At 48.9% G+C, this 14,842-nt stretch overlaps 1 protein-coding gene across 4 annotated transcripts; it reads right to left on the reverse strand.

Annotated features, from left to right (window-relative positions):
• Positions 1-3,801: 3,801 nt before the first annotated feature.
• LOC310837565 (uncharacterized protein) lies at positions 3,802-11,577 on the reverse strand. 4 transcript variants are annotated; one of them, XM_083724360.1, is made up of 2 exons: positions 9,771-11,577; positions 3,802-6,117 (listed from the first exon to the last, which is right to left on the reverse strand). In XM_083724360.1, exons 1-2 carry the CDS (start codon positions 9,835-9,837, stop codon positions 4,496-4,498), a joined length of 1,689 nt encoding a protein of 562 aa, XP_083580486.1. In that variant the 5' UTR covers positions 9,838-11,577; the 3' UTR covers positions 3,802-4,495. The 4 variants fall into 4 exon arrangements, with proteins under 4 accessions (XP_083580486.1, XP_083580485.1, XP_083580488.1 ...); XM_083724359.1 differs by having other exon boundaries at positions 3,802-6,120; XM_083724362.1 differs by having other exon boundaries at positions 3,802-6,120; positions 9,898-10,044.
• Positions 11,578-14,842: the final 3,265 nt, after the last annotated feature.

Below are 14,842 nucleotides of genomic sequence, written 5' to 3' on the forward strand. Positions count from 1 at the left end.
TGAAAGGATTCTATGGAACTGTAACCACCCTTCATATGATTACTCTATGAACGGATAGGTGGAATAGACACTTACACATGTATGGACCTTATGCATGAACTGACTAGAGAATGATCTGATCCACTGGGTCTTCTGCTTTTTTCGTTGAACTTTATGAAACCTGTTGAAATCTACAATTTGATACAATGAATAGTACAGTGGTACCTCGGGTTACATGTGCTTCAGGTTACAGACTCCGCTAACCCAGAAATAGTACCTCAGGCTAAGAACTTTGCTTCAGGATGAGAATAGAAATTGGGTGGTGGCGGCGCGGCGGCAGCGGGAGGCCCCATTAACTAAAGTGGTACCTCAGGTTAAGAACAGTTTCAGGTTAAGAACGGACCTCCGGAATGAATTAAGTTCTTAACCCGAAGTACCACTGTATACCTTCTTTATTCAAAAGTACAGCCGGTTACGTCTTGTGTGTTTATTGAGTAAGTTTCCATACGTAACCATACATTTGTTGTTCTCCTAGAATAAATATGCAGAGGAACTTTTAACAGATAAAGAATGGATAAGGCGAACACGAAGGCGCCTCCATGGTCAGAGGAGGCAGAGCTTCTGAATATTAATTTCTGGAAACCACAGGAGGGGAGAGGGGTCTTGGGCTCAGGTCCTGCCTGGTGGTTTCATAGAATCATAGAGTTGAAAGAGACCACAAGGGCCATCGAGTCCAAACCCCCTGCCAAGCAGGCAACACCATCAGAGCACTCCTGACATATGGTTGTCAAGCCTCTGCTTAAAGACCTCCAAAGAAGGAGACTCCATCACACTCCTTGGCAGCAAATTCCACTGTCAAACAGCTCTTACTGTCAGGAAGTTCTTCCTAATGTTTAGGTGAAATCTTCTTTCTTGTAGTTTGGATCCATTGCTCCCTGTCCGCTTCTCTGGAGCAGCAGAAAACAACCTTTCTCCCTCCTCTATGTGACATCCTTTTATATCCCAAAGGCATCTGGGAGGCAACAATGAGAACAGGATGGTGGCCTAGGTGGGCCATTGGCCTAATCCAGTCTGCTCTTCTTGTGCTCTTAGAATACTGAAACATTACTGTGTACATTCATGGACACAACTAAGAACGTTTTTCTTAGTCCCAAGGAATTCCAGGTACAAGGCTGCTGGTGCAATAACATATTGTGTTGTCATGTCAAAATCTCAGCTTCCAGCTCAGAGATGGAAAGGAGATAGTTTCTACCAGATCAGGTTGATGGATTACGCCGAAATGGCCAAAATGACTGGAAGAATCAGAGATCAGGAAGACCAAAAAATTAAAAAGGAACGGGGGAAATTCATAACTTATCTTAAAAACCATTGCAAACAGTTAAAATCGTTAGGAGGATTGGAATACCACTTGTAGTTTAATGGTGAATTTTGGACACAATGGAGAGGTAAAAGATTTTGGATAATCATAAGAGGAGCAGGAGGAAATGATTTAACAACAGGACCCACAAAGGAGAGGTGGGAAGTCTGAGAGATTCCTTGGAATCTAGTTTTTATGTTGCAAGTTGGACATGTGACTGTAAATTTGTAATTTGAAAAACCAAATATATATATTTAAAAAGAAGTCTCAGTTTATCTGCCTGCGTGCTTCATCTGCCAATGTTGCATTTCTACAGCTCAAATCCCTCCTCAAGCATTCAGCGGTAGAAGCGACCTAAGTCGATGACAGCCTGCTGCGTATTCCACATTCTGCGACAGCAACATCCGCTCACAGCCATCTCTTGGAAGCTGGGATAGCTGAGTTGTTAAGAGCATGAGACTCTTAATCACAAGGTCACGGGTTCGAGTCTCGCATTGGGCAAAAATAAATAAATCCTGCACTGCAGGAAGCTGAACTAGATAACCGGGAGGTGGTCCCTTCCCATTCCGTAATTCTAGGATTCCAGCATATGATCAGTTCTCATTTTCTGCTTTGCTGAGAAATCGCCCCAAGGCTACGCCATTCTCCCATGGGAAAGGCAAAGTGCTGGTTCAGTGACCTACCCTCTGCTTTACACAGCAAGGACAAGGCACTCACAGACTCTCAGCCATCGTGACTGATGGAAGCTGGGAGCCCAACATCTGCAAGGCCACAGCTTCTTTGCACTCGGCTGCAAACCAGGTCTGGGGAGCTGCTGGCCTCCCCAGTTGTGGCTGAACCACAGCTCCCATCATCCCTGGCCATTGGCCGTGCTTGCTGAGGCTGATGGGAGTTGTAGTTCGACAACATCCGGAGGGCCCAGCGTCCCCCATAATGTGATAGATGCACCAATGATCTCAACATATAGGAGGAACAAGAGTGACAACACCTCACAGGCAGGCGGTACTGTGCAATGTCTTGTCCAATTTGCACACATGTGCCAGGCTTTTCCTCTGCCTGTGCCAATTCTGATGAGAAAAAGAAACCTGGATGTTTTTCCTTCAAGTTTGTATCCAAAGCTAGCAGGTACAGTGGTACTTCGGTTTTTGAGTGTCTCAAAAACGTTTCAGTTTTTAAAACACCAAAAACCCGAAAGTAAATGCTTCCGTTTTCGAACACGCTTCGGAAGTTGAACGGCTTTTGCTGTGTGCATATGTTATTTTTTGCACTTTTCTGCAGACCACCCTTTGTGCCTTGGTTTTCAAACGTTTTGGTCTTCCGGAATGGATTACGTTCGAGAACAGAGGTACCAACTGTATTTTTTGTCTGTCGGTGAAAACCCACGTGTGAGTTTCCTCCTAGCAGTAAGACTCAAAGGTTAGGTGCCCTTGGCAATACGGTCTGAAGGCACAAGACACAGGCGGCCACCTAGTTGAAGCCAATCAGGTTAGGGGTCTGAGCAGCCCTGGCATAGAAACCTCCACACATCACCACGGGGTTTACCACAGAAGGAAATGGGTCATAAATTAAATCTACTATGTATTTTGGAAAGCTGCTAATTTGTTAAGCATTTGGATGCCTGTGAAGATACTGTAACAAAACGTTGATTTCTGTGAAGGAGGAAGTTTTTGCCTCTGTCCGGATACAATCAGATGCCACTTTGAATCAAGACAGCCAACTGAACCTTCCAGAAGTGCCCTGATTTTAACCACATTTTGCAGGATCGTTCCTGAAATCAAGGGGCAGATTTTTGTCCACGTTAGGACTGGGCGCAATTTTGAATCAAGGTGGCAGGTGGAACCTTTCAAACCTGCTCTGACTTTTACCGATTTAAATCTTGCACTGATTTTTTTTCTGTTTCCCAGAATTCCCAAAAACGCCATGTGTGAGGCTGCTAGTGTGATATAGATATAACCATGCTAATGATTTTGCTAGAACTTTTGCACCTGTACCTCCCCACAATACTGATGGGATTCAGCCACCAATTTTGGCTTTGGTACTGTGCAGGGGGAAAAAGGAAACTTTCTAGATTTTAAAATATTACTCTTTCTATTCTACACCTTATTTAATTGATGATGATCCCACTCTCTCTCTCTCCCCCAGTCTGCATCCTCAAAAAGGGTACCCACCTTTTGAAATGTCAACCCAGGCATTAAGGGCCTGATCCTATGATTCCTAGGAGTCTTCCACTCTGGCTATGGAGGAGGCAAATCTCAAGGCAAGAGTGTGCTAAAGGACTGGGCGCAATTTTGAATCAAGGTGGCAGGTGGAAGTCCTAAAAATCTGCTACAGCTGTGCAGGGGGAGAGGTGGAAAAGAAAGGGAGCACATTTGAAGATAAACTGAGAGAAGCCTTGGTTCTGCAGTCTCCGAAACCTCCAGCATCCCTGCCCCCTCGGGAAAAAAAAATGACAAGGAAACCACTGCCACATGAATTTTGGCTCTGGGGATTTTTTTTTGTTCTCTCCATTTCCATATTTTACTAATTTATTCAAGTGTTCTCACTAGAAACTTAAGGAGATAAAACAAGGCATAGTTTTCTTTTCAGGAAAAATAATAATCCCCCCACTACAAATGAAAAACAAACTCAGGTGAACTCCCAAGTCACTGCCCACCTCCCCTAACACTAGACATTTTGCTACAGGGCAGGCTGCTCCCCCTTTCCCCCTCCAAAGTTGGGGCACTTTTGCTTCTGATCCGTTAAGCAGCGCAATAAGCGGTCCGTGTGAACCCAGTCTGTCCATCGCCCACTGCAGTGATGGGGTCCAGCTGCCGCAACAGGCGGGAGAACTTTTGATGCCGGCGCCAACGGCGGGGACACCGTGGGTCGGAGCCTAGGCTCCATAGGCACCACGCTGGCATCCGGACTCCAAGTCAAAAAAGCAGCAAGGCGAGAAAGAAATCTTGGCACCGAGTCCGTAACAAAAGCCCGCGCTGGGAATCAACTCTGGGGGGCTGAATCCTCAAGCTCTTCAGATTAAAGGATCCCCAGGAAAAAGACCGAGCACCCCAAAAAAAAAAAAGACTGAGCGGAAGAGGCCGGCATGTCCAAAGTGCTTCTCTCCCGGGTGAAGGGTGGCGGATGGAAGATGCACCCGTAGCTTCAGGCGCGGCTTAGCTCTCAGGAGTCTGTTCCCGAGTAGATCAGCTGAGTCGGGAAAGGCTCGGCAGGACCGTCCGTTTCCTCGTCGCCCCAGAAATAGGTGACGAGGTTGTCGGAATCCAAGATGGTGGCGGGCATACTGTTCGCTTTGACGGGGTTGAAGGGCACCCCGGGGTGCGCCTTGTGGTGGTGCCTGGCCAGGTGGCTCCGCTGGACGTAGCCCTTGTCGCAGTGGGGGCACATGTAGGGCCTCTCGGCCTGGTGCAGCATCTGGTGGCGGGTCAGCGTGGACTTGACGGCAAAGCTCTTCCCGCAGATCTCGCAGTGGTAGGGCTTCTCCACCATGTGGATTCTCTCGTGGCGGCACAGCTTTGACATGGAGCAGAAGCCCTCGCCGCACATGACGCACCGGTACGGCCGCTCCCCCCGGTGCATGCGCAGGTGGCGGTTGAGGCTGCCGCTGTGTGCAAAGGCCTCACCGCAATCGGGGCACAGGTAGGGCCTCTCCTCCACCATGGGGGGCATGGGGTAGGGGAACGGGCCCGGGAACATGTAGGGGAAAGCCTCCTCCCACAGTTCGCCCTTGTAGGGGCCGTCCTCCTCCCGGTGGCTCCGCTGGTGGCGGGTGACGCTGGTGCTGCGAGTGAAGCTCTGCCCGCAGTCAGGGCACTTGTAGGGCTTCTCCCCCGTGTGGGTCATCTGGTGGGTGAGGAGGTTGAGGTTGAGGCTGAAGCTGCGCCCGCAGTCGAGGCACGAGTAGGGCTTCTCCCCCGTGTGGGTCCGCCAGTGGCGCGTCAGCGTTGACTTCCGGTTGAACACCCGCCCGCACTCGGTGCACGGGTACGCCCGCCCGCCGGGGTAGAACTGCTGCTGGAAGGACGCCTCAAAGGCATCCCCCAGGCTGTCGATGGACATATCCCAGTCCTCCTTGGGGTAGTTCCCTGAGTACATGGCCGGCTTGAGCGGGCTCTCCCACATCGGGTAATCCTCAGCGCCCTGGGAGAGGCTGGCTTCCTCGGGGTCGTCGAAGATGCTGAAGTGCAGCTCCACCTGCTGGTCGGAGGCCTCCTGCGCGGGGGCCTCACCTTTGGTTTCTCCTTCCGGTCGGCCTTCAGCCGGGAGGAACGAAGGCTTCGCCGCCTCCGACGGCGGGCTGAGCTTCCTGCTCCAGGGAACGGGCCCGTCCCACGGGCGCTCGGGGTAGCCGGCCTGCAGGGGCTCGTCCGGCCTGACCTCGCTCGCGCAGAGCTTCCCCTCAGAGATGCCCCCTTCCGACTCCTCCAGGATGGTGAAATGAAGCTCCACTTGCTGCTCGGGGCCTTGCGGAGGGTAAGCCTCTGCCCGCCTCTCTCTGGCTCCCTGCTCAGGGTGCGGGAGGACCTCCTGGAGTTCCGGGGATGGGGAGCGCAACTGATCAGAGTAAACAGAGTCATCGTCCAGCTCTGGCTGGCAGGAGTCGGCGGGCTGTAGCTCAGCATCGATCTCGCAGTGCCAGAGTTTCCCCTGAGAAATGCCGCCTTCGGATTCTTCCAAGATGGTGAAGTGCAGTTCGACTTGGGGCCCAAAGTCCTCCTCCTCCTCCTCCTCTTCTTCTTCCTCCTGAAGAGTCTTTCCTTTTGGGTCCTTCATTGTTCCATCACCTGCTGGGATAAACAAGGAGAGTCCAGAAGTCACATCATACTCACAACCATACTTGTGAACTATACTTGTGACTATACTTCCTGAAATCAGTGCTTCCCAAACTTGAGTCTCCAGCTGTTTTTGGACTACAACTCCCATCGCCCCTAGCTAGCAAGACCAGTGGTCAGGGATGATGGAAATAGTAGTTTGGGGGGGGAAAGCCGGAGACCCAAGTTTGGGAAACACTGTTTTAGATGCTCAAGATAATCGGTGCTGTTTTGCTGAAAGACAACCCATTGCTGCGTGGCAGAGGAACCTCCAGATGTGGTCCTGTAGCTTCCAGATGTTACTAGACTGCAGCTCCTGGCATCCCCAACCATTGGCCATGCTGGCTAGGGGCTGATGAGAGTTGCGGAGGCCAACATCTGGGCTGCCACACACTCACCATTCCTGGCTCATGGTGATGGATGTTCATGGCTCAAACACTTTAACCAACGTGCCACCCTAGAGATCAGGGGCCATACATGGTTCTCTGTAGATGTTATGACTTTCAGCCCCAGCTAGAATAGCCAATGGTCAAAAAGATTTTTTATGTATGGAACAACAGCCGCCCGGATGTTACTAGCCCAGAGATTAAAAGAAGAGAAGGTCCCTACCAGAGAGGAATGGCAAACTAAGCTGATGGACTATGCAGAAATGGCCAGACTGACTGGAAAACTCAGAAACCAAGAGGAAAATTTTTAAATAAAAGAATGGGGGGGAAATATAAGTTATTTAGGAGACCACTGTAAGCAGATGGAAACATACCTGAAGGAGCGTCTCCACCCCCATCGTTCTGCCTGGACACTGAGGTTCAGTGCCGAGGGCCTTCTGGCGGTTCCCTCGCTGCGAGAAGCCAAGTTACAGGGAACCAGGCAGAGGGCCTTCTCGGTGGTGGCTCCCGCCCTGTGGAACACCCTCCAATCTGATGTCAAAGGAAAAAACCAAGTACCAGACTTTTAGAAGACATCTGAAGGCAGCCCTGTTTAGGGAAGCTTTTAATATCTGAAGGGCTATTTTAATATTTTGTTGGAAGCCGCCCAGAGTGGCTGGGGAAACCCAGCCAGATGGGCGGGATTTATATAAAATATTGTTGTTGCTGTTGTTGGCAGGATTTTGATTTCACTTGCAGTCTAACAAATACCATGGACAATACGTATTGATATAAAAGTTAGAGTACGGAAGAATATGCAGTTGTAAATATTCAAAATGGGACCCCATGGGGGGGGGGGAGTTGCGAGATTCAGAGGCATCTCTGTATATGGATTTATATTTGGATTTTTAGAACCTTGTATTTGTAAAATCAAATAAAAACTATTTCAAAAAAAGAGAGGAATAGCCAATGGTCAGGGATGATGGGAGAAACATCTGGGGAAAACCATACAAGCCACACCTGCAACAGATGTTGCCGGACTACAACTCCCATCATTCCCAACCATTGGCCATGCTGACTGGGGATGATGGGTTTTGGAGTCCAACACCTTCGTTGCTGTCATAATGTGGCATCAGATTATGGAGGGTGCATGCATGTTGAGAGGCTAGCAAGATGAGTGATAAAGTCTCAAATCTGTGATCTCCCCCAATGTCTGGCCCATGAGAAAACATCTAAAAGAATAAGAATAATAATAATTTATTATTTATACCCCGCCCATCTGGCTGGGTTTCCCCAGCCACTCTCGGTGGCTTCCAACAGAATATTAAAATACAATAGTCTATTAAGCATTAAAAGCTTCCCTGAATAGGGCTGCCTTCAGATGTCTTCTAAAAGTCTGGTAGTTGTTTTTCTATTTGACATCTGGTGGGAGGGCGTTCCACAGGGCGGGTGCCACCACCGAGAAGGCCCTCTGCCTGGTTCCCTGTAACCTCACTTCTCGCAGCGAGGGAATCTTGGTATTTAGAAGACTTTGAGCCTCTAACACAAAGTGGCATGAAACACACACGTGCTAATTTACATTTAAATATGCAAATGTAGACTGATTTTCAGATTGGGGTAGGAAGAGACCCCCCCCCCATGGCACTCGCTGTCAGGGCTTAATTTGCCTGATGAAGAGGGCAGGTGGCTGGGGTGTCATTGGAATGGCACTCTGCAGTGTACAGAGCCCATTGTAAGCAAAGACGGAACATAGGAAGCTGTCCTATACAGAGTCAGCCCATTGTTCCATCAAGCTAGCACTGCCTACACTGGCTGGCAGCGGCTGACCAAGGACTCAGGCCAGGCAGACTCCCAAACCTTCCTGGATTCTACCTGGGATTTTTTGCATGCGAGGAAGAGTCACAAGATCAACCCCGGTTTGTGCAGATGCAGATTTGGTTGTGCAATAGAGATAGCGTGAGTTGAAAAAGTTCAAGGAAAGGAAACCCTGATATTGTGGGGACCAGCGCAATGGAGATATCAACTGGCATGCATCAGCAGCGTGAAAAGAAAGGAAAGGCTTAAGAAGAGGCTGCAAATGAACCTGGCAGCGTCATATTGCGGGGAAATGTTTGAAACAGTACGCTTGGCAAAACGAACCCTCGGTCCGATCCTGCAGGGCTCTCCTGTTGGCAGCCAACCTGCATTATGGAGAATAGGATGAAAAATAGGATACCTCTTTTGGAGTTTGCTGCTGGTGGTGCTGTGGTCTAAACCACAGAGCCATGGGCTTGCTAATCAGAAGGTTGGTGGTTCGAATCCCTCCCATTGCTTGGTCCATGCTCTTGCAAACCTAGCAGTCTGAAAGCACGTCAAAGTGCAAGTAGATAAATAGGTACCACTCCGGTGGAAGGTAAATGGCGTTTCCGTGCGCTGCTCTGGTTCACCAGAAGCGACTTAGTCATGCTGGCCATATGACCTGGAAGCTGTACGCCGGCTCCCTCGACCAATAAAGCGAGATGAGCGGCGCAACTCCAGAGTTGGCCATGACTGGACCTAATGGCCAGGGGTCCCTTTACCTTTACCTTACTCTTGCTGCACCAAGAAACCCCTGTCTCAAATCCTAGAGAACTACTGCCAGTCAGTGTAGGTGATATTATTGACTGATTGATTGATTGATTGATTTTGATTGAATTTATATACTACCCTATACCTGGAGGTCTCGGGGCAGTTCGCAAAAGAGATCACAATATATAAAATAAAAATAAAAACAATAACGCATTAATACCCTCCACCCCAATGGTCTGACACACTGTAAGGCGAGCTCCTGTATTCCTGCAGCATAATTCTTGGACTGTGTGGGTCATTGCAAACGTATTTTCTCCCACAGAGACATCTCAGTTTCACAACTGGGAAGGGGTTTTATTTTTGGACGCCACAGGCAAAGTCATGGGACGGACACACCCACAAAGCAAAATCTACATCGCGAATCTTATTCTTTTTGTAAACCGCTTTGTGAGGTTTCATTACGATCAATCGGTCTATCAATTTTGTGAAATAACAACAATTGAAAAGAAAGCCACACCTTTACTGAGCTATCGCACTCCCAGGTGACCACGCGGGGCAGGCTGTTTCAGCAAGCAATGCTTTCTCGTGGTACCGATACCCAGAATAAATGGAAATACAGAAGGCGAAAGCAGAACTCACAAGCTGGTGATCCTAACCTACCAACACAATTGCGCAAGTAAAAAGGAAAGCAACAGGAAAAACATGCACACAAACCGTCAATCGTATCCCCTTTTTTGTGTGGAGGGAAAGCAAAGTTCCTGGTCTTGCAAGTGCTCTGCATCGCACACCAACCCCAATTCACACCAAAGCACAAATACCCAATTCGGCATTGAAAAATAACCTTTGATTAAGCAGGTGTTGATCAGGGAGCCTGTTTCAGCCTGCTAATTAACTTTTCTGACGTAATTAGCTTGGCTTTATGCAACTGCGAGGGATTTCAAGGGGGGGAATAATCTAGCCTGGAGGGACTGCTCAAGTTACCCCACCCATGCCAACACCCACCCCTTTAATACTCTCCTGTGTCCCACCCCCTCAATGCAGGTAGGACTTTGCTCTGCTAAGGTTCTTTGTGCAACCAACAAACAGAACCAAGAGTTGCATTTCTTAGAACAGCCTGTCCTGGATTTTAAGCAATCTCTAGGCCTCATTATGCACACATTTGAAAATGTGCACGGCCTGTTGCTTCGCCCTCTTTTGGGCCCCTAAGCCTCCCCACAGAAACCCAAAAGCCAAGGCAAACATTTTTAAAATGAGACTGTGCAACACACCTCCTTGCTCGGCTGAATTAACGCTCCGGCCTCCTGCCTTCAAGAGTGAGGATGCTGACACACCCAACTATTTAAAATAATTCCAGGAAAGAAGCCTGGGAACTGTAGTTCTGCAAGGGGTGAACTGCAGTTCTCAGGATTCTTGGGGGAGGAAATGTGCTTTCAATGTATGCATGCCTTAGACCAGGCTTCCTCAAACTCCTGATGTTTTGAGACTACAATTCCCATCACCTCACCCCTGACCACCGGGCCTGCTAGCTAGGGATCATGGGAGTTGTAGTCCCAAAACATCTGGAGGGCCGATTTTGAGGAAGCCTGCCTTAGACCCATTTGAGGACTCGGTCTGCCACCCCTTCTGGGGTGTCACCTCACCCTACTCTGTGCATCCCACCCAGGAAAAACTTGCATACTGCCTCTGATGGCGGAGGTGGAAAAAGCAATGTTTAATTTTAGCAACAGGTGCCTGTCGGGAGTTTGCATCTTTCCTCTTCCCTCCAGGTCCCCTTTTCCTTTTGTGCCCTGACTTTTCAACTGCAAGACTGCAGGAAGGGGCTTTGCCTTGCGGATTGCACACAAGCTACTGGGGGAGCCTTTTCGGCTGAGGAGCGGGGATCCAAACGCCCTAATTAACAATGCAGATCATACGCAACCTTCGCACCCCAAAGCATGTGAAATCCCACCCTAGGGGGGGAAATGCTTTGAAAGGGGAAGGGGAAAGGGAGGTCCCTCAGCTCATCCAGGGATATGTCTCCTAAACACTCCCTTTTCTCATAATAAGTGATGGGGAACCTCTGGCCCTCCAGATGTTGCCGAATGCCAACCCCCCACTGTTAGCCCTAATCGCCAGGGAGGTCGGAAACTGCAGTAGCCTAACAAGAAGGTCCTTATCACTGTTCCATCCAGTATATTATCCTTCGGATAAGAGACGCAGCCCCTTTTCTTAAGCCAGAAACAGCCTCCCGGGCAGACTTTGAAAACGGCACGATTAAGGAAGCCAGAGAAGCGGAGGGAGGGGATTTTTTTCCTCCAAAAACGCGGCTCCTCTCTTGGGATGCTGGACGACGTGGCTCCTTCCGCGCTTCTCTAGTGAATCGCACCTCCCTTGGGAACCGCACCCCACACCCACCGCCCTATTCCTTTTCCCCACCCCGGGGGGGGATGTCGGACAAATGGCCATCATCCTCATTTCTCCATCCCTCCTCCCGGGGCGCAGGAGGGTGGGGGGCGTTTGGGGCTGAATGGCTGCAGAAGAGAGCCTGGGCGGAGCCCTCTGAAGCCGCGCTTTGGCCGGAGGGAGTTCCCACCTCGGTCCGGCGAAGGGGGTTGGGGGAAGAAGAAAAAAGGCAGGGGAAGGGATCGGGCGTCGCTTCGTCCGAGCAACGGCGGCTGATCGAGTTCCCCGGTGCGAGGCTCGCTCCCGCTGATCCGGATGCAGCGAGCGCCTGATACAGGAAACTCATCCCGAGAAAGGCTGCGCGTAAAAGCGAAAAAAAAAAGACACACAAAGAGAAGAGGGAGAGAGAGACCAGGCTGCCGAGCTTTTTAAATTGGCCAGGGCCCTCTGGTGGCAGAGGAGCAAGAGCTCTGGGGGCGGGGAGGAAGGAAGGAGAGAAAGAAGGAATAAAATCACTCTTCCCGGCAAAAAAACAAACACACACACACACACACACACACACACACACACACACAAAAAAAAAAAAAGACACAAAACCTCACAGCCTTCGTGTTTTGACTGGGAAGGATTCTTGGAGAATATATGCAGCTTAGGGATGGGTCATGAGGGACAGTGTGGTACAGTGGTTAGAGCAGCGGCTCTCAAAAGGGCTTGGGAGGAGAGGATAGGGAGTGCGGCGGGAATATTCAAAGGCAATAAAAGAAACATGCAAACATTGCAGTGTATAGTACAGTATATCTAGGCTTGCCTGTTTAGGGAAGCTTTTAATGTTGAACAGACCATTGTATTTTAATATTTGTTGGAAGCCGCCCAGAGTGATTGGGGAAACCCAGCCAGATGGGCAGGGTATAAATAATAAATTATTATTATTATTATTATTATTATTATTATTATTATTATTATTATTATTCTTAGTCAGGAAAATTCCTGGTGTAAAAACCATGTCAGAGGGTATTTTTGCCAAATCAGATGTATGGCAACGTGATGGGGAAATGATTGGAAACGGCTCCTAAAGCTTAAAACCACTACTTTTGGCAGGTTGACCCCCCAAAGCTCCACAATTTGGGTTTAAAAAGCTCAACGTTTTTGCGGGTGTCAGGAATTTTGCTTTCTGAAATATGGCAACTCTAGTCTAAGTTATATCAAAAGAATTTGTTGCATATATAACCATAAAGAGGACCCACACCTTTCTTCAAGAGTGTTAGCTATTTTTCTACAGTTCTCCATGACATATTGTTGTGAACAGAGATTTTCCACTCTTACAAATATGAAAACTCGGTGGGGAGGGGAGAAAGGTTTCTTCATGTTGATGAGATGAGAATTATGATCCAATATAAATGAGTTTACCTGGCAAAAGCAAGCTCACACCTCCCACTGAGTTCGTATACATACTTAAGGTACAGTGGTACTTCGGGTTAAGTACTTAATTCGTTCCGGAGGTCCGTTCTTAACCTGAAACTGTACTTAACCTGAAGCACCACTTTAGCTAATGGGGCCTCCCACTGCTGCCTCTCCGCCAGAGCATGATTTCTGTTCTCATCCTGAAGCAAAGTTCTTAACCCGAGGTAATATTTCTGGGTTAGTGGAGTCTGTAACCTGAAGCGTATGTAACCTGAGGTACCACTATACATATGTATGAAGCTCGTTTATAATTATATTTTGGGAATGATTTGTGAACTTAGGTAGCTGCGTTGTTTTATACGTTCTGAATGCCCCGTGATTATATTATGAAGTAGTTGTGTTCTGTGTTATAAATCAAGCACTGCTAGGACTTGTTCCTTTTTGGTTTTCCAATGTATTTCTTACAATTTGAGAACCACTGGGTTAGTGTCGGACTAGGACCTGGGAGAACAGGGTTCAAATCCCCCGCTCACTGGGTGACATCTGGGCCAGTCGCTTCCTCTCAGACTAACCTACCTCACAGGGTTGTTGTGAAGATAAAATGAGGAGAACCGGGTACACCGCCTTGGAGGAACGGTGGGCTATAAATGCGGTAAATAATAAAATATTAACCATGGTGGCTGTTGTAAACAGAGGCTCTCTGAATACCAGTGGCGGTGATTCTGGCTAGCGGGCAGTGGCCGCTGCACTGGGGCAGAGGCAGATTTAGGGAAGTATTGACTGGTTTGGCCACACTGGGCGTGGAGCCTGGATCTTATAGTACAGTGGTACCTCGGGTAACACTGGGATGCGGGTGGCACTGTGGGTTAAACCACAGAGCCTAGGACTTGCCAATCAGAAGGTCAGCGGTTCGAATCCCCGCAACGGAGTGAGCTGCCGTTGCTCAGTCCCTGCTCCTGCCAACCTAGCAGTTCGAAAGCACGTCAAAGTGCAAGTAGATAAATAGGTACCACTCAGGCGGGAAGGTAAACGGCATTTCGTGCGCTGCTCTGGTTCGCCAGAAGCAGCTTGGTCATGCTGGCCACATGACCCGGAAGCTGTACGCCGGCTCCCTCGGCCTATAAAGCGAGATGAGCACCGCAACCCCAGCGTCATTCGCGATTGGACTTAACTGTCAGGGGTCCCATAACCTCGGGTTACATACGCTTCAGGTTACAGACTCCGCTAACCCAGAAATAGTGCCTCAGGTTAAGAACTTTGCTTCAGGATAAGAACAGAAATCGTGCTCCGGCGGCGTGGCGGCAGCGGGAGGCCCCATTAACTAAAGTGGTGCTTCAGGTTAAGAACAGTTTCAGGTTAAGAACGGACCTCTGGAATGAATTAAGTACTTAACCCAAGGTACCACTGTAATAGGTTCATTGCTCACACAGCCCTTAACCTTTAAGGCAGCTTTTGCCAACCTGGCGCCCTCCTGGAGTTTTTGACTACAACTCCTATCTGTCCCAGCCAGAACTGGGAAAGGCTGCCTTTAATGGTTTTTTTGTGTGATTCTAACATCCACAGACTTTAGCAGGTCACCAGGAAACAGACTGAATTTTGACGAGCCATTCTGTTTTCTGGCAGCGTACCATTTTTCCTTTCCTTTTCTTTAAATAACTGAAGGAGTGTCTCCACCCCCATTGTTCTGCCCAGACACTGAGGTCCAGCGCCGAGGGCCTTCTGGTGGTTCCCTCGCTGCGAGAAGCCAAGCTACAGGGAACCAGGCAGAGGACCTTCTCGGTAGTGGCACCCGCCCTGTGGAACGCCCTGCCACCAGATGTCAAAGAGAACAACAACTACCAGACTTTTAGAAGGCATCTGAAGGCAGCCCTGTTTAGGAAAGCTGTTAATGTTTAATAGACTATTGTATTTTAATATTCTGTTGGAAGCCGCCCAGAGTGGCTGGGGAAACCCAACCAGATGGGTGGGGTATAAATAATAAATTATTATTATTATTATTATTA

The sequence above is a fragment of the Podarcis gaigeae genome (genome assembly GCF_964106915.1).
Source record: "Podarcis gaigeae genome assembly, chromosome: 2".
Lineage (NCBI taxonomy): Eukaryota > Metazoa > Chordata > Lepidosauria > Squamata > Lacertidae > Podarcis > Podarcis gaigeae.